Source organism: Salvia hispanica, chromosome 3, assembly GCF_029641045.1.
Source record: "Salvia hispanica isolate PSC_SH4W2 chromosome 3, Shi_PSC_v1, whole genome shotgun sequence".
In the NCBI taxonomy this organism is placed as follows: Eukaryota; Viridiplantae; Streptophyta; class Magnoliopsida; order Lamiales; family Lamiaceae; genus Salvia; species Salvia hispanica.
The window spans coordinates 56,224,476-56,249,528 of NC_142694.1; the positions used below are offsets into that span (position 1 = coordinate 56,224,476).

The following is a 25,053-nucleotide window of genomic DNA, read 5'->3' on the forward strand; positions in this document are numbered from 1 at the left end:
GTCTGTTCTGAGGCATTTTAAGACCCCTTTTCCTTCAGTCTGCATCAGCTTGCACCACTCTTTGAATTTCAGAAAAGCTTCACTCTTCTCTTTCAGCACATATAACCAGATTTTTCTAGAATAATCATCTATTATACTCATGTAATATCTACCCCCTCCCACTGAATTCACAGGTGCAGGCCCCCATAGGTCACTATGGGCATAATCTAAAGGGGCAGAGGATGTATGTTTACCTTTTGGATAGGGCAGCTTCTTGGATTTGGCCAATATGCACTCCTCACAAGTCTGATTGCCTTTCTCCACAGCACCAGCAATGATCTTCTTCTTGACTAGCTGATCAATGCTTCCAAAAGCAGGATGTCCCAATCTCATGTGCCATAATTTGATAGAATCAGACTTCATAGTGTTCAGCTCAGCACCTTTAATTACAATTGCCTCCAAGTAATACAAGCTACCCCTCCTATCTGCCTGCAATATCTTCTCACCTCCCACACCCACTGTCATGATACCACCAGAGGAGCAAAAAGAATACCCCTTCTTCTCCAAAGCACCAAGTGAGATCAAGTTTCTCTTAACCTCGGGAATGTACCTGGCCTCAGTGAGAATCTTGATAGATCTGTCAGGAAGCCTCAGCCTTATGCTCCCTATTCCCTCAATCTAACATATATGATTGTTGCCAAGCACAACAGAACCAGTTGCTTCATCAATCGAGTGGAACCAATTTAAGTTTGAGCAGATGTGAAAGCTACATCCAGAGTCAAGAATCCAAGAGCTTTGTTCACTTTCTTCCATTATGTTCAGAGCATGGTCATTCTCCAACTCCTCCACACAATCTGAGGTCTGCTTATTTCCTGCAGCCTCCTCAGCCTGCTTCTTTTTCCAGGCAAAACAGTCTCTCTTCAAGTGCCCTGGTTTCTTGCATCAGTGGCAAGATCTAGTCTCCTTTTGATCTTTTGAATTTGACTTAGGAAACTCTTTCTTGGCTCCTTTCTTTCCTTTGAACTTCTTGATTGGTTAGGCTCTCTGGTGCCTGTAACTCCTCCTGTCTACCCATTCCTTTCTGCAATTCTTTTGCCATCAAGGCAGAATGGACCTCTGCCAAAGTAATAGGCTTATCTCTCCCATACAATATGACATCCCTAAGTTGATCATAAGATTTTGGCAAGGCATTTAAAACTAGTATTGCCTTATCCTCATCACTCAACTTAACATCAACGGCCTCCAAATCATCAACCGATTTGGTGAAATCATCATACTGCTCCGTTATAGACTTATCTTCTACAAAACAGTAAGAATATAACCTTCTCTTCATGTAAAGACGATTTGCCAAAGATTTACCTAGATACAGCTCATCCAATTTCTTGAGGATACCAGCGGCGGTTGTTTCGGATTGCACCTCCCACAATGCCTTATCGCCAAGGCAGAGGATCACCGCGCTATGCGCCTTCAACGACACCTCCTCCTTCCGTGCTTGCGCCTTCTCATCGAGCGGTTCTTTCCCCTTTTCTTGCGGATCTTTTGTCTGTAACGCGCTGGCCAATCCCTGTTGAATCAGTAGTGCTCGCATCTTCATCTTCCATAGCCCATATTCGCTCTTCCCATTGAACTTTTCGGCTTCAAATCGCGATGCCATTTCCGATCGACCTTTAGCTCAACCGGTGAGAATCTTAGCTCGTTTCCTACAGACGGCGCCACTTGTTGGCAGAAGCTTCGGTGATCAACCGTGTAACAAATTAAATACAAGAAGAGTAATTCAAGAAGAGTAAGAGTGTAGATGTGAGGGAATTGTGTTTCACATTGAATGAATATCGAAACCCTACAAATTGGGGATATAAGCCCTTAGCTGAAAAACAAAACAAGAAATCTAACTATCCGTCAACTAGAATGGACGGCTCAGATACAATCCATCTAACAAGATCAAATCTAACGGCTCACAAAATGACTTATTACTTAAGCTAAAAACGTCTTTCAGCTTACACGCTTTCTTCACTTTGTCTCTCCAAAAATCAGCCAAGGCATGGGTTCGATTCCTGCTGTCAACACATTCACAAACACATTACAGAATTATTTCTTCCCTCCCCTACGATTTCACGCTTGAAATTTTCTTCTCATGCCCCAATCTTTCTTCTCTCCCTCAATTATTCTCGGTTTTTCTCCATTGTAGGCATCTGGTGTTTATGATTTTCGTCACAAAACCAAATTATTGGAGTAATCATTCATGACGCCTGAAGAGAGGAGGATTGAGAAAGCGAGGAGAGTGGTGGAGAGAAGAAATCATGACGCCGATTCCAATTCCTCCACAATTTCATTTCTGATCTCTTCGCGCAGCGGTTGAGATCGGATATGGAGATGTGAAATTGAAGGAATCGAACAATCTTTCTTCTCTCCCTCATCGTTTTTTATCCATTGAAGACCTTCTCAAGAAATTGTTATCGTCTTTTTTCAATTGAAGACGTCTGTTATTTTTAATTACCATTCTTGATAAATTTTGGTAGAAAGTTATTGTATTAATTGTGTAATTGACATCTATGGTTTTATATATTTGTTTGTGATTAGTTTGTTCTTGTATTTAGTTTTATTTTGCATCAATTGTCGTTTTTTTTCATGAAATCAGTAAATGCTTACAGATTTTCGTGTTTTCTTTTCGTAGGTTACAGCTTGTAAACATAAAGTACAAATATTACTGTGTAATGGTTTTTATCAACTCTGTAATGGACGATATTTGATCTGTAATGTATATGTTCGTTGATTGATTGTTCGGCGCACGTTTCATTTATTTCCCAAGGGTTTAGCAATCCTTGGGGCTAGGGTGTAGTACGTAGTAAGTAACACAACTGTTGCCAAAGTGAACGAGTTTTTGTCCATTCCTCTAGGGTTTAGATATCGTCTCGGCTAGGCAGTAGTTTTAACCGATAAACATAATGTACATATAGTACTGTGTAATGGTTATTATTGACTCATTAATGGATTATTATGTTGTATGCAATAGGGAAGGCAGCAATGAATTGTATAATGGATGAAATTAGATGAATAATGTACAGAATATGCTTATTAATGAACTTCCACCGAAAATATAATGTACACCAAGTTATGTGTAATGTACACCAAGTTATGTGTAATGTACAAAATATGTCTAATAATGAACTCTACTCCAATAATTACGTACAGAATGTTAAGTGCGTGTAGACAATAATGTACAACTTCGTTACAAATAATTTACATTAACAGACTAAAAGTGTAAAATTATTATGCATAAATTATTGACAGTGGTAGGATTAATAACACTCAGACAACGAAATGATAACTACGACTAAACCGAAAACCAAAACTAATAATGTTTTTAGGTATAAGATACATCAAGATTTCCTCTTGCCCTTACGAAGCTCTTTCTCCTTCGCCATCTCTTTAAACATTGGACAATGTCTAGAGTCGTGATGTCCCATCTCATCGCAAGCCTTACACCGTCTAAGAGGCCTAGTAGCCTTCTTTATAGCCTTTTCCATCTTGGAAATCAGACGGGAGGCAATCGGACCTTTGCTGCTCAACCAACCTCTCTCTGAACTTTTGCGCAATCGCAATTGGAAGAACAACATCCACCGCTTCGTCAATATCTAACCTAGGCTGCTTCGCCGCTGCCCAAAAATCAATAATATATCGTATTAATGCACAATACAAACTGTATAATGTACAAAAGTAAGCAAATAATGCACCAATGAATATTATATTCTATCAACCATTGACCTTTTATAAAACCGGTGCATTTAAAGTAAAACAAAAAAACATAATGTACACCACTCCCTACAATAATGTACAAATGGCAACAAATAATACAAATATGAACATAAATTTCACTCAATTTTCAGGCATTTTATCAAACCGACTAATGTAGATTCAAACAAAAACGTAATGCACACCACTACCTACAATAATACACACATTGCATCAAATAATGCACGAACGAATATAAAGGCAAATGCAAGACAAACCAAAAATGAAATCAGATACGATTTTATCTACCAAATTGCCCAATACACAATTGGAAACCAGTCATTCACTACAAACTTTAGTAATGGACGAAACCCTATCAAAAAATGAACACGATTTTATGATTTATGAAAATCTCGACCAAAACAAGTGTGAAAAACGTGATATTGTTTGGGAGAAAAAATTGAATCGACAATTAGGTGGTGTGTCGACGGTGAAAATAGGCGATTAGCAATGGGTATTACGACAAATTGAATCATCAAAACCCTACCTTGTTGTCGACTTGAATTGAAAGGTCGCGCCGAGTGAGGTTTCGACTGTGAAACGGCGGCAGAAGCTTGATTTAACAGTGAAAATCGACGATAGTTTTGATTTCCGGTGGCTTGGAGTAGCGGCTAGGGTTTGGAAATGGGGGGGATTAGGGGAGACGAAATTCAATCGTGGGTTTGAGGAGTGAGGCGGTTGGAGTGAGAGAGAGAGTGAGTAGATGGAAAATGTCGCTTAATTCTCGCTTTTCCCGTGGATGGACTAGATTAAAAGGGGAAAACTGATCTCGTGTTGCATTATTAGGTTCATTCTGTGCATTATATGGGTATAATTGTAAAACAACAATGAATAAAAACGGGAAAAGCGAGAATTAAGCGACATTTTCCATCTACTCACTCTCTCTCTCTCACTCCAACCGCCTAAATCCTCAAACCCACGATTGAATTTCGTCTCCCCTAATCCGCCCCCCTCCCCCCCCATTTCCAAACCCTAGCTGCTACTCCGAGCCACCGGAAATCAAAACTACCGCCGATTTTCACCGTTAAATCAAGCTTCTGCCGCCGTTTCACAGTCGAAACCTCACTCACTTCGCGCGCGACCTTCCAGTTCAAGTCGACAACAAGGTAGGGCTTTAATGATTCAATTTTTCGTAATACCCACTCTTAATCGCCTATTTTCACCGCCGACACACCACCTAATCGTCGATTCAATGTTTTCTCCCAAATAGATTCAGGTTTTTCGCACTTGTTTTGGTCGATTTTTTTGTAAATCGTAAAATTGTGTTATTTTGTGTTAGGTTTCTGTCCATTATTAAAGTTTGTAGTTAATAACTGGTTTACAATTGTGTATTGGACGATTTTGGAGAGAAGATTGTAGATTTGATTTTTGGTTTGTGTCACAGATCTAGGATGACGAAACGAGGAAGGCCCTTCAGATGCCAACCAACCCAGACTGCAGGTGAGCAATGTGGACAGCCTGTAATTGAGTGTATCTTGTATTTATTTGTGCATTATTTCATGCAATGTGTACATTATTGTATGAATTGTTGTGTATTATGTTTTTGTTTGAAGCTACATAAACCAGTTTGATAAAATGATGTAAATGAGTGAATGTTGTTATCGTCGGTGTATTGTATGGTCCTATTTGTTCAGTATTGTAGGGAGCTGTTAACAAAATTTGTTATTGGTTTAATATTCATTTGTGCATAACTAGGTATACATTATGGATTTTTGTTGAGTGAATGTTATATTATGTCGTGCATTATTTGATGGAATGTATACATTATTGTAGGAAGTTCTGTGCATTAAGTTTTAGATTGAAGCTACATCCGTCTGTTTAATTCAGATGTTAAATGTACATTATGATTTTAATTTGTGCATTATTTGATGCTATATGTACATTATTGTAGGGACTGATATACATTATGAATTTAGTTTTAATTCAAATGCATTATTTGATTATCTTTGTACATTATACAGTTAGTGTTGTGCATTAATGCGATACATTAATTCACAAATGCGATACATTAATTCATTGGTGAATTATTTGATTACCTTTGTACATTATACAGTTAGTGTTGTGCATTAATGCGATACATTACTGATTTTTGGACAGCAGCGAAGCTGCCAAGGTTATATATTGACGAAGCAGTGGATGATCTTCTTGCAATTGCAATTGCCCAAATGTTTAGGGAGAGATTGGTTGAACAGCAAAGGGTCGAGATTAGTTCATCTCATGAAGACACAGAGAAGAGGAAGCCGAGGGGAAAGAAAGTCGATCACCTCTACTGTCGACAAACCCCCACCGAGTTCATTGCCTGTATAAATTGCCTAACTCCACGGCAGAAGGAAGCCGTGAATGAACTGGATTGATCGTATGGATAATCATTGGAAATGCTATTTATATTACTTTTAGCACTATGTTTTTTTTGGATAACTAATTTTGGTAGGGAAAAAAATGACTTGTTGCCATGCCTGTTTTGATCCATACATAGTATGCGGAACTACTTGCTAACAGAAGCATATTTTGGTACTAGTATCTGATGTCGTAAACACAACATATATAATGGATGTAATGAACCGAGTAATGCACATAATAGCATTATTAATGCAAGGTTATTATTCGATAATGCACATTAACAAAGTAATGGAATAATGGTATAAATAAAGGGAGTAATGCACAGAAGATCATTATTAATGCAAGGCTATTATTCGATAATGCACGTTAACAAAGTAATGGAATAATGGTATAAATAAAGGGAGTAATGTACAGAAAATCATTATTAATGCAAGGCTATTATTCGATAATGCACGTTAACAAAGTAATGGAATAATGGTATAAATAAAAGGAGTAATGCTCAGAAAATCATTATTAATGCAAGGCTATTATTCGATAATGCACGTTAACTCCCGAAAAATGCAAATTTATTATGCATAAAATGTTCACAGCGCTAGAAATAATAAAACTAAGACAACGAAACAAATAATAAAACTGAATACAAGACGAAAACTAATTTTTTAGGTACAAAACACATCAAGCTCTCCTCTTGCCTTTACTAAGCTCTTTCTCCTTCGCCATCTCTTTAAGCATTGGACAGTTTCTAGAATCGTGATGGCCCAATTCATCGCACGCCTTACAACGTCTAAGAGGCCTAATAGCCTCCTTTACAGCCTTTTCTCTCTTTGAAATCAGTCGGCTCGCGGAGCTTCTAGCATGACCCTCGGTCTTTACAACATCCGAAGGGTGGACCTCTACTACTTCAGGCCTTGGCATTCCATAAAACTCTTCAATCATGCGCCTCTTTTCAAAGGCCGGCGTTGGAGGAGTTCCAGCTTGAAGAGAATTACAAAGTTCTTCCAAACCACCTACGAATGCACGAAGCACGTCAATGTCCGTTTCAAACCGTCGAATAAAACCGTAGAAAAGCGATATCCCTTGATTTGAAACAGTATAACGAACACTATACATAAATAAAAGCATATCATAATTTATTTTCATTATATGATATCAACCATACATTACATATAAGAAAGAATGCATTATACACTGCAATTCGTACATTATATAAATCCAGAATTACAACATAACAGAGGCGAGAAAACAAAATAAACACTAAACCCTAATACATGAGACTTGTCGCCTAAGCACTAAACAAATTAACGACACATTCACGACGCCAATCTTCATACGTGTTATTCTGATCCCATACTACATCCTAGCCCCAACGATAAATAAACCCTAGGGGAAAGGATTTTAGTTGGGCCAAAAAATCAAACAATGCCAATGTTACTGTATAAAATTACAACAAAAACTGCTCTGAAACTTATACATTACAGTACATACATCGACCATTATTGATTCGAAAAATTACATTACACACAGATATTTGTACATTATTTTAGGAAGTTGAAACTACAAAATAGATTACATGATATCTAAACCCTACAGGGATAAATAAAACTACTGCCAATGATTGAAAAAGAGTCATACTAAACAATATTGCTCAAATCAATTTTTTTTTAAGATTACAACCACGTTTAATACTCAAAACAATAACAAATTAAATTACCTTCTTCCATTGTTGGCGAACAAGAACAAAATTCAAAAAAGGTCAAACTTGAGAGAAGTGATTCACGACTGGAAGAAGTGTCGTCTAAGAATTCTTGTAAAACTTGAGAGAAGTGATTCACGACTGAAAGATTTCAAGTGATGGCTAAGAATTCTTGTAAAACTTGAGAGAAGTGATTCACGACTGAAAGATTTCAAGTGATGGCTAAGAATTCTTGTGAAACTTGAGAAAAGTGATTCACGACTAGGTTGAGATTGAGATGTATTGGAGAGAATATTCAACGGAGAAGAAAAGATTTCAGTTTGGAGAGAGAAGAAAGATCTCGTCTAATTCTATGAGAAACCGCTGTGAATAATCAAGGAAGTTTCCAAAACTAACTCTATTGTGTATTCCTAAAAGGCCCTGGACTTTTTTTTAAATATTTTAATTAATTCCATGTGGCAATATTTTGGGCCATAAGATCTTGAAAATTGATGGTGGAGATTGAGAAGGGAAAAAGAACAAAAGATAGAAAAAGGATATGAATACATCCCTATATATATAATATTATTTAAAATATAGTATTTCGGTTTTTCAGTTTTTTTTCCGCTAGAACCGAACCGAACCGAACCGAACCGAAAAATCAAAATTTTTGTATTTTCAAAACCAAATCGAATCGAAAACCGAACCGAATTTCAAAATTTCTGTTTGATTCGGTTCAGATATTCGGTTTCCGGTTTTTTTGCTCACCCCTAGCTGCAAATATGTCATTGTCTACTTTTTTTCAGAAATGAAACAAAGGCATACAAGTCACTATGTCAAAAATTTCTCATTTTTAAAATGTCTCAATATGGAGTATTAAATTTCTCATGACTTCTTCGGTTTAAATTATTTTTCCACATCCCATATGTCAAACCAAATGTACTTTATAAAAATTCTAAGAAAATTTTAATTGTTGATTTTTTTTAAAACAATCAGCATAATTTTATGATAGAAAATTTGTACATATACAATAACAATTTGTACTTCCTCCATCTTCCAAATATTATCCCACTTTCACCTGACACGGATTTTAAGAATTATAATAAAAATTAAGTTGAAAAAGTTAGTGGAATGTGGGTTCTATTTTTATATATTAGTTTTATAATAAAATGTGAGTAAGAATGAATTAGTGGAATATGAGATCTACTGTAAAAAATGGTAAAAAGTGAAATATGACAAATTTTGTGGGACGGACAGAAACGGAAAATGGGACAAAGATGGAGGGAGTACTATATAATTACAACAATAAAATCTAAATACTCGTGCAAACTCGGTATATATAAATGTCCAATTGGTATTGATCAATTGGTATAAATTGTTTTTTAAATTTCAGACATTATGATTAAGATAATGAAGAAAAATATTTAGGGATATTATCAGTGGGCTATTTTTGTAATACTTCAAATTTGTAACGGGCTTTACAAATACTCCATATAAGATATTTATCAAGAAAACAAACTTTTAATATGTTGATCTAGAATATTCGTATTAAAATACTAGTAGTATGTTTCTGTACTCGGGCTTATGTAAATTGTAGCCCGTCGTATGGTGTATATTGACTATATTTTATCAATTTTTGGCCCATTAAATACAAATCTAGTTTATTTTCTATTTGGTCTAAATTCCACTTCATTTTCATGGGTCTAATATTTTTTTAAGTTAAGAAAATAATTCACTGATCGATCGTCCGAATCCGATCACAGTCCAAAGAGGCAGTTTATTGGATTTTAATTGCAGCAAAAAGGCGATGTCGTCGCCTTAGCGACCCCCACACTCCGGCCTGACATCATGTGAGGGGATAGTTTATTAGATTTTAATATTTTAGCACCATCTGGTAAAGGTATTAAAATGATTAATTTTTTCAATTAAAATGATTAAACTTTCAATCTGAATCGTAGAACTATTTTATAAAAAAAGAAGTGATGGTTGAAAAAAGATTAACAAACTTTCACAAATATACTAACACACGCAGTCTTAAATAAAATAGTAGTAATTGAATTTGAATAATATAAAATGGGGAACCAGATCAAGAAAAAGTGTGGAAAAGTGAGAGCATATATTTAGAGGTAGCGAATGGGAATGAGATTTTGTGTGCGCGTGCTCTCTAAGCATATTAAAATTTTGTGAATATGCCTTTAAAGATTTTTCACATAAATAATGATTCCATTTCTCACATTTTCTTCCACTCGCAACAACCTAAAACCTGCATTTTTTATTCTTTTATTTTAGTTGTCTTTTGCTTTTCCCTTTTTTTAACTGAAAATTAATGATTGTTATGCCCATTATTATTGTAGTCATCTGCATTAATTTCATTTTGATATGATTGCAACAATTATAACTTCATATCTCTGATTCGATTAAAACAATTTATTTATTTTTGAGTGGGGAGCGATTAAGGTATAACCATATGGCATTTGGAGTAATATTCTTTATATATATTAACAGGGGCTTGATCCCCTGCCGTGGAGGAATCATAGCAGGGGATGTTGTTCCTCACAGCAACATTTTTTAACATAAAATATAACCCTTAATGAAAAAAAATAAATATTTTAAAAAATTGGAATGTGAGGAACAGCATCCCCTGCTGTAATTCTTCCACAGCATGGGATCCAAGCCCATATTAACAGAGATATTATTATTAAATATTCTTAAACACGCACAAAATTTAGTATTCCCTCCGTCCCAAGGAAGATGACCCCTTCCTTGGGCGACACGGAATTTTATGCAACTTTATTTTGTGTGTTAAGTGGAGAGAGTAAAGTAAGAGAGAGGGAATAAAGTAGAGATAAAAAGATTTCCATTTTAAGTAATGGATCATCTTGATTGGGACAAACCAAAAAGAAAAATGGGTCATCTTCAATGGGACGGAGGGAGTATTACATTCTATGATAGTATTATACGGGAGTGGATCTCCTGCTATGGTGGGAACACAGCAGGGGATGCTATGCTACAAAACGTCGACGTTTTGTTCTAGCTTTTACAAACTTTATCCAAATAATGACGCCTGCTGCACTAATTAAAACAGCAACGTTTTGATCCAGTTACTGCAGCCCTTTATTTATTTATCAATTAAACTCACAGATGCTTCTTTTTTTCATAACACCTTGTGGTGGTAGTATCCATAATTGATTTGATCAATGATTTAAGTTAATACATTTGCACTACTCCACACCACCGTTAATGAAATAGAATTAATTATTTGTTGAATAGTGATTATATAATTTATATTTATATAGTAGTAATACTTTGTTGAATAGGGAGTAATTTTTAGCAATTAAAATTTTCATTTAAAAACATTTTAACTAATATTATATTATTATAAATTATTGTGATATTAATACGTTATTATTTAAAATCACAATTATAGCTTATTAATTGCAATAGGTAGTTATTAATTTTAATTCTTATTTATTTTCGATTTACTCAATTGGCTTATGATGGTTAAAATTGATTTTACTACTATAACACAAAATTATGATTTAAATTAAAATCATCCTTTAGTATTACACTGAAAAATACCTTAAAGAATAAAACTAAGGGATTTTCGATTATTTTTTTAAATGAATTTGTAACGTAATAGTATTAATATACTACTATACTAATTGAGATTAATAAATTTAAAATTTAAAAAATGATTTTCCAAATTTGATACTTTTAGTTGAAATAAAGTATAAGTAGAACTGATAACTCTCAATTGAAATCGATAAGATGTAAATATAATTTTAAATACTAATAATTTCTTGATATTACATTAATTTATCATAATATTAAGTTAAATACGTAAAATATAAATGAGCATGGTATGGAACTTAATATAAATTTATGAAATGTTCATTACTAAAATAAATAACCCACGAAATGAGTAGTTCATTACTAATGAATCCAATATTATTGATTACGTATAATCGCTAGAAAATGCATTACTAATGGTATTTTATTGGTGCATTGGATAGAGTTTGTAAAAGCTGGAACAAAACGTCAACGTTTTGTAGCACAGCATCCCCTGCTGTGTTCCCGCAGGGGATCCATTCCCGTATTATACACAAAAAAATGCATTTACTATGTGAAGAATTAAAATGAATGTATAAGTCTACAAACTAAAGTGATTGGAATTTGGACCTATACTGCCAGTGCTGCTGACGTGTCATTCTCCATACTTTCTGTAATTATTTTGATAGTTTGCATATATTAGGAGAGAGAAATGATATGACAAGGGATAATCCACGTTACTTTTTCCTTCTTATTATTGTCTATACCGGTGTTACTCCTATTAATCATTGGTTCTCCTTCATCCCTCTGAAAATATACTATCAATTCCTCTTATCAAAATAATGAATATGTCAAATAACTTTGATTTACTCTTTACTTGGCACCGCCCGCGTCGTATTCTTCTTGTGTTTTCTGTGTTGTGCTTGAGGCCCTCTTTTTCAATTCTCCCTAAATTTTCTTTTTTTCGTTAGGGTTGCTGAGAAATTAGAATCAGATACTCCATATAAGAGATTCTCATTTTGTATATCTCCACAAATAATCAAAAAATCATAATATATTGATAAATGACAAGAATTAGTGACAATAGGGAAAATTCAATTTTAGAAAAATTATGGAGGAAGAATGAATAATCAATTAATCATGTAGTAAGGTTGGAGCCTTAGAGGATGCATAATACTCAGATTGAGAAAAATTGTCGTGCATAAAAAAAACTGAGTTGTTGTCAGATAAAAGAAATATCTACGGAGGGGGACTAGCAATGAGAAAAATTGGTGCAGGTATTCCATGTGAATTGAATTTGAGATAAACATCATTCGATGCTGTACTTAGAAAAGGGAAATATTGATTCGATAAAGAATGGAGTATTGTGCCTTGTGAGTTGATAAGAAAATCAGATTTTGTCAAGAAAATTTCTACCGCAAAGTTGAGAGAGAAACTGCAGAAAAACAGAGACAGAAAATGAAAGATTTGATCATACGAGAGGGGCTCACGCTGGGCAGAAATTTATTGTCTTGATAAGAGGAATTGATAGTAAATTTTCAGAGGGATGAAGGAGATTGAAGAAAATGAAGGGTTAATTACATGTTTCATACAAAATGTATGTTTTGTCTTTGTTTCAATTTAGTACAAAAAGTATTAAGTTTATATATTTCATACCAATTTAGTACAAAAAGTATTAAGTTTATATATTTCATACAAAAAGTTACGTAAGTGTTTTAAGTTAATACATTCCATCAATCCGTACTAACACCGTTACTTCCAATTATATCATACATACAAAAAGTTTCATCAATGTTTCAAATTTGTACAAAAAGTCAAAAAGTTTCATCAATGTATCAAATTTGTACAAAAAGTCAAAAAGTTTCATCAATGTTTCAAATTTGTACAAAAAGTATTAAGTTAATTAGAAGTAACGGTGTTAGTACGGATTTGACGGAATGTATTAACCTAAAACACTAATGTAACTTTTTGTATGAAATATGTAAACTTAATACTTTTTGTACTAAATTAAAATAAAGGCAAAATATTTTGTATGAAACATGTAATTACCCCGAAAATTAACAAGTAACATCCAAATGTCAATTGAAAAGAAACTCTGGAGAAGGAGATAGAGAAGAGAAGAATAAAAAAAAGGAAAAAGTGACGTGGAATGAGCGCTCACAATCCCTCATACAATTATCCCTCACCATATCATTTCTCTATTAGGAGATTTAAACAAGATTATCATAATATAGTGAAACTCTAGATAAAGTATTATGATAGCCATTAATTAATCATGTGCTTCAACGAAGTTTGATTGGAAAAGAATTTTGGTATGGAAAAATAATGATGAAACAAAAGGTAACATGGGCTACCATATTTCGTAGTACAAAATTCAATCACTTTGCTAGAAATGTTGATCCATTAATCTTTTTTAAAAAAAACTTTAATTTCAGAATGGTGTCCAATCGTCTGATCATTGAAATGAATTACCAAATCACAAAAATTTGTCGCTGTGACTTCAAAATGTTAGGTGGCGTTTATGGATTTCTTATTTGGATGCATAACAATTTAGTAAATATAATTAAATTTGTCCATGTAATTCAATTTGGAGTGCATTTGTTCAAAAAAAATCAAAGATATGGTATTGAAATGTAAAAAATGGAATTGTGATTTGTGACATGTTCATTAAGTCATTATAGAATTGAGCCATAAATCATTAAATTGATACTATTTACATATGTTATGCTTCAATCGTGATGATGACAATGAATATACTTACTAAATGAAGAAGCATTCCACTTTAAGGTATGCATATGTTTTTTAGAAAAGCAACATAAGAGTTTAGTGACGAGTATGTTTTTTAACTACATTATGCCCAAAATAGTGACACCGCCCAAAAAAATTAAGTACTGTACTATCTTCAGAAACAACAAGATTTATATCATAACACATATATTAATATTGTGACTTATATTATAATATTAATCATAGAGTAATTAAACTTAATTTTCAAATAATTACTATAATACTATATAACAAAAATTTTCAGTATGGCTTTAAAAAATCAAATTTTATCAAAGTTCAATAATTTATAGTATGCTATTATCCTTAAACTTAATTTTCATTATATCTCCTAGTCTTCGTCAGACGAAAGTAAAGTTGTCCTCCACTTTATATATAGGAGGATTTCCACCCTAACAAGAATTGATATAAACTTGACTCTCTATGTGGGGATTGTGTGGGACAAATATTGATTATATGTTTCATAGTCACAATCTATATTATTTGGTACTAGGAGTACTAGACATCTAGGTGTATATTAGACTCCCAGCCAATCAACATGAAGAAAAAAAAGCATCTTCCTACTACAGTCCTTCCAATTTTGTGTTCCGATAATTTTACCACAATTAAAGTTTAAAGAGAGTGTAATTCAAGAGCCACAAAGTAAGTCGATGTTATATATGCCTCACATTTTTAGAGAATAATACAAAACAAAATCAACATGATTTACTTTGTTTGACTAAATTACAGTTCTCTAGCTGAATAAAATAGCATGTGGGGCGAAATTCTTATACACAAAAGTAGTGGATTTGAGCAAGAATTGGGGCATAAAAAAAAGTCCAATTGATGCCAATTGTTGGCTATTTATAGTATAGCCATCAGCCATGTGAATAGATATTGCATGTTTGTTCCTTACTAACCTCACCACTCGATTATATATACGAAATTCAAAATAATACATATGATTTGGTGACGAATATATCCGATCATGTATGTAGGGGCAGGTGTGAGATTAAAGGTGACAAGATTGGATACAAGAAAAACAAACGACAAGAGTTACTGCACATTAGCACGCCTCTTGCAAAATATGTGCATAAAACAAAACTAGTACTACTACAATTTATAATCAACTAATGTAGATATCAAAAGTTAATGTTAATGGAGATTATGCTATTGCTGCCTATTATTAATTTCAACAACACATGTCAAGCTTCAATACTGTACTTTACAGCAACACTACAAATAGCATTAGCATACACACATATATAGGTAGTAAAATACGTACAACTTGAGGTGTTGAACGAACAACGAGGATTGGGAATTTTGTGTTTAAGGCTGAGGAAGAAGAAGAAGAGGGGTTTTATACTTTATAAAGATTGGGAATTTCGTGTTTAACGATTGGAGGGTAAGTAATTATCAATTGAAAATATAGAGATTAATTTGATGAAAATATTCATTAAGCTTTTTATATATCTTTATCATGTAAGGATTTAAGGTGATGCATGAAGATGTGGAAGTACTAAAATATGAAAGCGATCAACTTGACACCTTTTAAAAGATGAAGACATGATTTTCACTTCTTTTTCTGACCGAATTGAAGTTCAACTTCAAAGCCCAAAAGCTTAGATTCTTGTTGAGTGGATCACGCTGCCCAAGAACTCATCATAGATATCGAAGGTTAGTATTAAAAACGTGGTTTTTTCTTTTCAAGAAAAACAAATGAAATGTGATATTTTTTGACGTTTTTATACTACATCCAAACATTTCACAAAGGTATTTGGATGATTAATCACCACTATGTGACAATGAATTTTTTATTTTTTTTTAAAAACATTTTTCAAAAGTTTATTTCTGTAGAAAAAACCTTAGGCATTATTAGAAATGAGTCACTCACCCCTTAAAAGGCCTCATAAGGGGAGGGTTATCCACACTTATATAGATTAGATTGGATCATCACCAAGTCGATGTGCAACAGAATTGAGCCCCCTCACGTGTGGGCCGGAAAGGACATCGGTCTTCCATCACGTGGGTAGGCAATGCAAGAGATAAGAGAGAACCATCATCGATATGGGTCAGAAAGGACATCGGTCTTCCACTCGTGAGGTAGATAAGAAATAAAGAGAAATCCATCACGCCCCCTCACGTGTGGACCGGAAAGGACATCGGTCTTCCATCACGTGGGTAGGCAATGCAAGAGATAAGAGAGAACCATCATCGATATGGGTCAGAAAGGACATCGGTCTTCCACTCGTGAGGTAGATAAGAAATAAAGAGAAATCCATCACGCCCCCTCACGTGTGGGCCGGAAAGGACATCGGTCTTCCATCACGTGGGTAGGCAATGCAAGAGATAAGAGAGAACCATCATCGATATGGGTCAGAAAGGACATCGGTCTTCCACTCGTGAGGTAGATAAGAAATAAAGAGAAATCCATCATCGACTTGGGCCCGCTCTGATACCATATTAGAAATGGGCCACTCACCCCTTAAAATGCCTCATAAGGGGGAGGGTTATCCACACTTATATAGATTAGATTGGATCATCACCAAGTCGATGTGGGACAGAATTGAGAGAATTTAACAGGCATGTCACGCCAATTTTTTGGTGACCAAAGAAAATGGATGTGTTATATTTGAAAAAATATTGACATAATCACTGTAAAACTACTACTACTACTACTGTATTTTTCCGAAACTTAGATCAATTGATTACTAAAAACGTCTACTAGTATAATTTATGAAACATCCAAAGCCCCAATAAACTAGCAAGCGAACCTATTCAAAAATATGTGAATGGATAATCACTATATTCACTAGAATTACGATTCTAATCTGAAGTCTCGGCCAAGAGAAAAGAAAGCAAAAAATATGGAACGAGAACGTTACATCCAATTTTGTGCTAACTTGCAAAAGAGCAACTAACTCTATAACATCAGCATGATTTTCTCTTATTACTACTTTAATGTCTAAAATCTTACCTAATCTTATCTTTTCCGAAAGTCGCATTAAGGTAGTTAAGTGACAATAATTAGGCCTAAGCAAGAAAGTGAGAGACATGAAAGGCCAACTAAACTTTAAAAAAATAATAACAGAAAAAGATGAAATCTCTTATAACTGGATTTAATAATGCAACAGGCAATTAAAATCGAGTGAGTAGGGTCGGTCAGCCCACTATCCCTTCCAACCAAAGATATGTGAACATCATTTTCCAATCCAATGATTTATGATACAATAATCCCACCATTGATCCCCCACTAGAAACTAGGAGTGCTTGCCACGTGCCGCCTTCCTAACTCCATTACACTAACTTGAGAATATTTCTCAACACCCAATTTTTAATCATAGAGAGGCATTTCTTCAAGAATGAATATTGTGAGTTCATTAGTAAGTTCTAGGATGATGAGTTTCAATGTATAAAACATATGGCCAACAGAAGACAATGTGTATTCAAATTTGAAATTTATACTATAAACCATGGTTATAAACTCTCACTAATTCACCTGAAACATAAATTCTCTATGGAAATTACTGATTGTGCCCATCATTTTCTTGAAATATCATAATCAACCTACCTAATGAGGATCCATAATGGAAGGAAATCAACAGGAATTTCAGTGGGGCAAGGACATGATAGTGGCTGGCTTTGGATAGAAAATGAAATATTTTAGGATAATAAAATGTAATGGATTAAAAGTGGCTACGAAAGTTGTTTCCATTTTCTTCAAAGTGAATCCTTCATAAGTGATAAATCTGCAGTATGGACGTGATCGTAAGGCAGCTGATGTCACATGTGCTAATCAATGTTTAATACTTCTAAGCCAACCTTGATCAACACAGTATTTATCAAGAGAGGTATATAGTCTACGATGTTGTAACTACAAAATCAACAAAGATTTTTCTAATAGTGAAACCACCATGTCCTAAAATTTCAATCAAATCTAATTCAAACCCAAAAGCTAATTTGAAGGGAGTGTACCCTAATTGAAACAAAATGCTATACTTTACCACTGTGAAACTCTACCATGATCACAACACTTTCACCTCATTATAATTGCAGTTGTAAGAAAAATATTAAGCTTTATGTGGTTTTGTCCCATATGCTCGATATATAATATTTGAGCAGTTAAAAAGTCCAAAAATTCGAGGATAAACCAATGGATACTAAAGTAAGTAGCTAGTTCATATGCACAGTAGTTGGCAAGAGTTGGCAAGAGTTCCTCAGATTCACAATGGCATATTGCAACTCAGATAATTCCTGAATATGGTCCTATACGCAATACAAATACAAATATATATAGATATATACGTGCATGTTTTAAATTCTCAATTCCCATTCGTGAAAACATGAATGATTCTGTTCATTGTTCCACCCAGTTGGCTGTTTATCATTTTGATTTTCAATCTGCCTCTCACATCAACTTAGACGTGAGGGTGTTCAAGGTTCGTTTTGGATAGTGATTCAGTTACGAAAAGAACAAATGCAGTGAATACCTAACATATTGTGGATTTCAAATTTATGATCTGTCTGAGCATAGATACTAATGTATGTCAAATATCTCATAATTCATATATTCGTTTTCTACTATTGTTACGCTGAATTCTCAGGAGCCGGACAGAATGTGTGAAATAGAAGAAAAGTGGCTCAGAAATGCATATAATAACAAGTTGGTACTACAAGGATTAGCAAAAAGACAGAAACCAACTTAGTTACAAGAAAAGTTGTGATTATGCATATCATCATATATGCATAATGCGCATCCCAGTGTAAGTAATGTTTTTAAAAGAGTCTAGACTCTAGCCATCTTACCAAAACAATGCACACAAGAAAAAGAATAAAAAATTGGCTCCACCATAACATGGCCCTGGTCCTACTATCTTGGTGCTCTGTAAAAATATAATTTCTACACGCAAGAATTTTCAAATCAGATTGATATGTCGCTTCCTTTAATTATTTCTCTTTTAACATCCACTTGAGTATGGGGATTAACCTTCATTTATCTTGTTTTACTTCACCTTTTATGACGAATATTGCCGGAGAAATGTTCAAAAATGGAAGTTTAAGTATGTTTTGAGTATAAATTACTGAAAACTATAGTTGAGGAGTTACCAGGGTCCAGGAAAAAGAATAACGAAAGAGACATGAGAATCAGTTAGCTTTATAAGGAAAAGAACATTTACTTTCAACTTTTTCAATTTCTTAATCTCGTACAAATGTTCTGTCATAATATTATGGGTTTCTTCTTTTTAGCGAAGGACTGGCATTCAATGTCTGACAAAGGGAATCAATACTCCCACTGAAGATATGGATATCTGAATCAACTTTCAAATGATAAAAGACCTAATGCAGATTACTTAGATTTAAAGTTTGTTTTGACTGTTAATTGTGAACATGCAATTGATTTTGCTAGTATAGGAGATAAGAGTCACATCAATAGGTACTTAGATCACGGACCACAAGTCACATATCACAAAATATACAAGCAGATTCTTCATGTCTAGAAATTCATGCTTCTTTTTCACAACATTTTAAAAGATTAAATTTTAATATACAGATGACAAAATAAACCTACATTCCATATATTTGCATAAAAGTTAACAAATGTATAAACATACTAGCAATTATAAGAAAAGGACAATAAAAAATGAGACGCAGACGACATAATTACCGTTCAAGTTATGGATAAAGGAGAATGGGTAATATCTTTCGCCACCTACTGTGCAATTTGTTCTCTTAGTTTTCATAAATAAATTCCTGCCATAACAGCAATTTAAGTTACCAGCAGCTACAATTTTTGATAGCCAAATGATGTTGAAGAGATGAATAGATCAATAATTAGGCACATCTTATGCAAATTGCACTATTCCAGTAGCATATACAAATTGAATACAGTATTTATCAGCAAGGAGAAACTAAATCAGTAAGTGGTGCTGCAGGATAAGATTTGTCATTACAGTGCAAGAATTCATTTGCAGATAGATCTATAAACAAATAAAATCAAAACTAAATAAAGTGAAAGGTGGGAGCACTGTGTGTCTCTTTGGAAAAATGCTATAGTACAAGGCTCAAATACAAATGTAAGAATTGCTTAAAATGCCCCCATTGTTCCTGTGTTTTTTCACATTTTATATTATTAGTATGTCAGCTGAGCAATGATTTAATCAAAATAGCACAACAAGCTTGTAATAAATGCACAGTAGTCCAGTGATCATTTGCTGGTTCAGTTTGTAGGTAGGTTGCATTATTTAGGAGTTATCTTCCGAGCAGAATAGGTCATACCAAATATAATCCAAAAGTAAGGCTATAAGAAGCAAGCATCAGATGACCAGAAAGAGAGAGATGAGTATAAATAACCGAATAAGACTAGTATAAGTTATTATTACAAAAAGAAGGTGGGGTCAACTAGAGGGTCCTGGTTTACACTGTGGGGCACTTTAGCATGTTGTGATCCTTGTTTCCAAGTGCCCGCCTATATATATGTAGCAACAAGTTCATTTTGGAAATCGAAATTAAAAGCAACTCTTTAACTTCTTCCTTCAACCTAGAGACCACCAGCATCAACTGTATTCGGCCATGCCCCTCTCTTCTGTGGCTCCAAAACCAGAAAATGAGTGCCCAGAATCAGCCACAGATCCTCCAACTAGGATGGAAGCCTCTACCACAGCTTATCTTCCTTACCCCATGCAGAAGAACTCACAGTTCTTACAACGGACTTTATACCCCATAACTATAAAGGTTCTCTCTCTCACTCTCACGTACGCACACACACACACACACACACACACACAAGCGCTACAGCTGAAAACCCACATATTGAAAGGGCCTAGGAAAATATAGGTTCTCTTGACGATTAATGCATTTGTCAGTTGTCACTTACAAAGGACTAATTGAGCATACAAAACAAGTATCATGATCAATAGAGCTTCTCCACATTAAGGAACCATATAGTTTCTAGTGCGATGCACTGCATATAATCATTCTGAATATTCTGCTTGCCTTTCAGTTTGAAGAAGTTGTTTACAAGGTCAACTGTGAAAGGAAAGGAAGCTGTGGAGGAACATCAACCACTAAAGAGAAAACAATACTCAACGGAGTAACAGGCATGGTTAGTCCAGGAGAGCTACTGGCAATGCTCGGCCCCTCAGGAAGTGGCAAAACCACCCTCCTCACAGCCCTCGGAGGCCGCCTTTCTGGAAGCTTGTCAGGGAAGATCACTTACAACAGTCAGCCACTGTCAGGATCAATCAAACGTCGGACAGGATTTGTTGCACAGGACGATGTTCTATATCAACATCTCAATGTCTTTGAAACTCTTCTGTTTACTGCACTGCTGAGGCTACCCAAAAGCCTGACCAGAGAAGAGAAAGTAGAGCACGTGGAGCATGTTATAGCAGAGCTTGGGTTAACCAAGTGCCGGAACAGCATGATAGGAGGGCCACTTTTCAGAGGAATATCAGGTGGAGAGAAGAAGAGGGTGAGTATAGGTCAAGAAATGTTGATTAACCCGAGTTTGCTGTTGTTAGATGAGCCAACTTCAGGGCTTGATTCGACAGCAGCTCACCGCATCATAAAGACACTCAAAGGGTTAGCGAGTGGAGGTCGAACTGTCATAACCACTATTCATCAGCCCTCTAGCCGTCTCTACTACATGTTCGACAAAGTAGTTTTGCTCTCTGATGGCACTCCGATTTACTATGGCCTCACATCAGTTGCCTTGGAGTATTTCTCTTCCATTGGGTTCTCAACATCCATCACAGTCAATCCTGCTGATCTCTTGCTTGATCTTGCTAACGGTAATTAAGATTTCGACAATGTACTTTATATAGTTAGCAGTAAAAGGTGCTAAAAGTTCAAACAGTTCACTTCATTGTCCTTTCTCACCAAAAGATAGAATGTCACTTAGTGCACTTAGTGTGTTTCTCAATATTAAAACCATAGTGGGATAAGATGCCCCGCCCTCACAATATTCCACACACGTTTTTCTAATATCTTTTAATAGTGGAGTTTAACAGGAAATTCTCTCTAAACATGATATCTTCTTTTAGGAATTGGACCTGATGCCCAACATGATGCTGAGGACAGTGAAAACCCACAACAAGATCCAAAATCTGTGAGGGAATTTCTTGCAACTTCTTATGACAAGAACATCTCTACAAGGCTAAAAAGCGAGCTATGTAGTTCAGAAATTAGCAGCTACAATAACAAAGAGGCATTTACAAGTAACTATCTCCAGTCATCTCCTTAACATTTTAGGAGCTTGTTACATACTGTCATTAGTAATATTAATACAATATGCTTGAAGTAATGTCACTCAGTACACTTTTATGTATGACGCAGGGAATCGAGGGAATTCTGAGAAATGGTGTACATCTTGGTGGAATCAATTTAAGATCCTCCTTATAAGGGGACTAAGGGAGCGGAGATTTGAAGCCTTCAACAAGTTAAGAATATTCCAAGTCGTGAGTATGGCAATACTTGGAGGGCTTTTATGGTGGCAGACTCCAGCGGCTCACATTGATGACCGTGTAAGCATTCCCACAAAAAATATCATGATAGATAAATCCTCATATACATACATCATACAAGCAAACATCCTAAAAAATTGTGGCAGTTTTGGACACCAAAACTTAGATCGGCATTCACTAAGCTCCAGAAACCATAACTAATAACTCAAGTAAAGGTCTTAAGCATTCATGTAACTAGAACATTTACAATTGTCGCGCTAATAAGAGAGTATCTTGCAATGTGCAGGTCGCTATGCTATTCTTTTTCTCAGTTTTTTGGGGCTTCTACCCCCTCTACAACGCTGTTTTCACCTTCCCTCAAGAAAGAAGGATGCTGATCAAGGAAAGGTCATCTGGTATGTACCGCTTCTCCGCCTACTTTCTAGCCAGAACAGTGGGAGATCTGCCAATGGAACTCGCCCTCCCAACAGCCTTCACACTCATCTTCTACTGGATGGGAGGCCTCAAACCAGACCCATCCACCTTCATCCTCTCCCTACTGGTAGTCCTCTTGAGTGTCCTCGTGGCACAGAGCCTTGGCCTGGCCTTCGGGGCCATACTAATGGACGTCAAACAAGCCGCGACTCTAGCCTCAGTAACAACCCTAGTGTTCCTAATCGCCGGAGGCTACTATGTGAAGCAAATCCCCCCATTCATAGAATGGCTAAAGTATCTAAGCTTCAGCTACTACTCCTACAAGCTTCTCCTAGGCGTACACTACAACGAGAACGACTACTACGAATGCTCAAAGGGGGTCTACTGCCGAGTTTCAGATCATCCTGCGATTAAAGCAGTAGGTTTAAGCCATTTATGGATGGACATATCCGTGATGGTTCTGATGCTAATAATTTACCGATTACTTGCATATATCGCTGTGCACAGGGTGCATTGAAGCGTTCTCGGATCTGCCTGAAAAGGAGCTTCGACGGTTTCAATTTTTTCTAGTTTAACCGTGAAAATAATTTTGGTGTAGGCGATGCGAATATATATAACTTGAAATATTAATGTAGCCGTTCAATTTCTGCCGAATTATGACGAGTATTTGAGTATTTTTGTTTCTGGCACAAATTATAGCATTCATTCACAGAGAAGATATGGAATGTGAACACGGAAGCACAATCGAGATGAAAGTTAAGCAGTAAACGAGAAGACAAACCTCCACAATTGCATTTTTGCTGATCAGAAGCATGTTTTAGGCATTTGAATCAATAAATCTGTTCTGTATTAGCTTCCTGGAGAGAGAGAGAAGAGACCACGATATCATTGTTTCTTTCCCGGCTTTTTAACAGCAGACTAACAAATCCTTTTCCTCTTAAAAAACAACTAATTTTAGCAGTATAATTCTACGATTTAATTACTTTTACTCTAGGATATCGACTTTGAATACCTCGTTGGGCTAGTATATTTGGAGCTCTACAATTTTATTCAACAACTGATGGTGTTCAATTTGTTGGACTCAATAACATATTCGAATTTATCTATTCATAAATATGTTAGTAAGCAAACCTTCATACCGAAGCCGAGTCTATTATCCACAATGGGGCGGACTATGTGATGTCCTAAGCTTCGCCCTATGCATCGTCACATTAGCATTTTATCTTTCGCTCTTTCCACCTACAATGAGGCGGACTATAGCCCGTTCTATGCCTCGCCCTAAGCATTTTATTTATTATTTGAATATTTAAACACTACAAAAATTCATTAATCCTATATTTTATGTTTGCAAATATATCAATTAGCAAGAATAAAAATATAAAAAACACCACAAATTAAAGGCATATTCTATTGTTAGTATTTATTTTTTATTATTTATATTTTATGCTTGCAAAATATGAAAATCTTCAGAATTCATTGTTGAATTTAGAGAGAAATTGAGATGGGAAAGATAGTGGAGTGAAAGGTGTGAAATGAAGTAAAAAAAATGGTGATACATATAGAAGAAAATACAAAAAAAAATAATAAAAATAATAATAAAAAATGTGTGCATCGTCCGGCCTATCCTCCGTACCCCCCATAATGGGGCGGAGGATAGGCCGGAGGATGCATCTTCCGTAGGGGTGGGAATACGGGTATATGTGGATACCCGACCCGAAAAAACCGGGTATCCAAATCTGACAATCATTTAAAATGTCCACCCGATACCCGACCCGATATATTTTTGGATAATCCAATACCCGCCTCGGCTATCCAAACCCGATGAATCGGGTACCCAAATACCCGATTCTTTACATGTGTTAAAAACTAGTAATAAAAAAATTCAAATCATAATTATATTTATATAACTATTGAAAATATTTAAATAGACTAATATCTTTAATGTTGCATTTATTTTGTAGTATAAAACTAAAAAAAAAATGGGTCACTTTTATTTTAAAGTACACGATTATATTTATGAGGATTGGTTATGTAAGTAAAACGGTAAAAGTTACACATTTAATTAAAATGTAGAAACATTGACCT

General features: G+C 35.0%; 2 protein-coding genes and 1 long non-coding RNA gene across 3 annotated transcripts; 1 reads left to right on the plus strand and 2 right to left on the minus strand.

Annotated features, from left to right (window-relative positions):
* Nucleotides 1-6,657: 6,657 nt before the first annotated feature.
* LOC125211913 (uncharacterized) lies at nt 6,658-8,076 on the minus strand. The gene is made up of 2 exons (XM_048111875.2): nt 7,820-8,076; nt 6,658-7,115 (listed from the first exon to the last, which is right to left on the minus strand). The coding sequence occupies exons 1-2, from the start codon at nt 7,827-7,829 to the stop codon at nt 6,784-6,786; spliced, it is 342 nt and encodes a 113-aa protein (XP_047967832.2). The 5' UTR covers nt 7,830-8,076; the 3' UTR covers nt 6,658-6,783.
* Nucleotides 8,077-19,508: 11,432 nt separating this feature from the next.
* LOC125210800 (uncharacterized) lies at nt 19,509-24,005 on the minus strand. Its single transcript, XR_007174405.2, has 2 exons — nt 23,750-24,005; nt 19,509-19,843 (listed from the first exon to the last, which is right to left on the minus strand). It is a non-coding gene; the product is annotated as an uncharacterized LOC125210800 (long non-coding RNA).
* On the plus strand, nt 20,600-23,642 carry LOC125210799 (ABC transporter G family member 14-like). The gene is made up of 5 exons (XM_048110394.2): nt 20,600-20,824; nt 21,093-21,882; nt 22,135-22,308; nt 22,427-22,614; nt 22,841-23,642. The coding sequence occupies exons 1-5, from the start codon at nt 20,663-20,665 to the stop codon at nt 23,483-23,485; spliced, it is 1,959 nt and encodes a 652-aa protein (XP_047966351.1). The 5' UTR covers nt 20,600-20,662; the 3' UTR covers nt 23,486-23,642.
* Nucleotides 24,006-25,053: the final 1,048 nt, after the last annotated feature.

Bases quoted from the DNA above. Each gene is read 5' to 3' on its own strand.
- LOC125210799 (XM_048110394.2), top strand. From the start codon at position 20,663: ATGCCCCTCTCTTCTGTGGCTCCAAAACCAGAAAATGAGTGCCCAGAA. The intron at 22,309-22,426 runs GTAACTATCTCC...TGTATGACGCAG, and splicing joins TAACAAAGAGGCATTTACAA to GGAATCGAGGGAATTCTGAG. The intron at 22,615-22,840 runs GTAAGCATTCCC...TGCAATGTGCAG, and splicing joins CGGCTCACATTGATGACCGT to GTCGCTATGCTATTCTTTTT.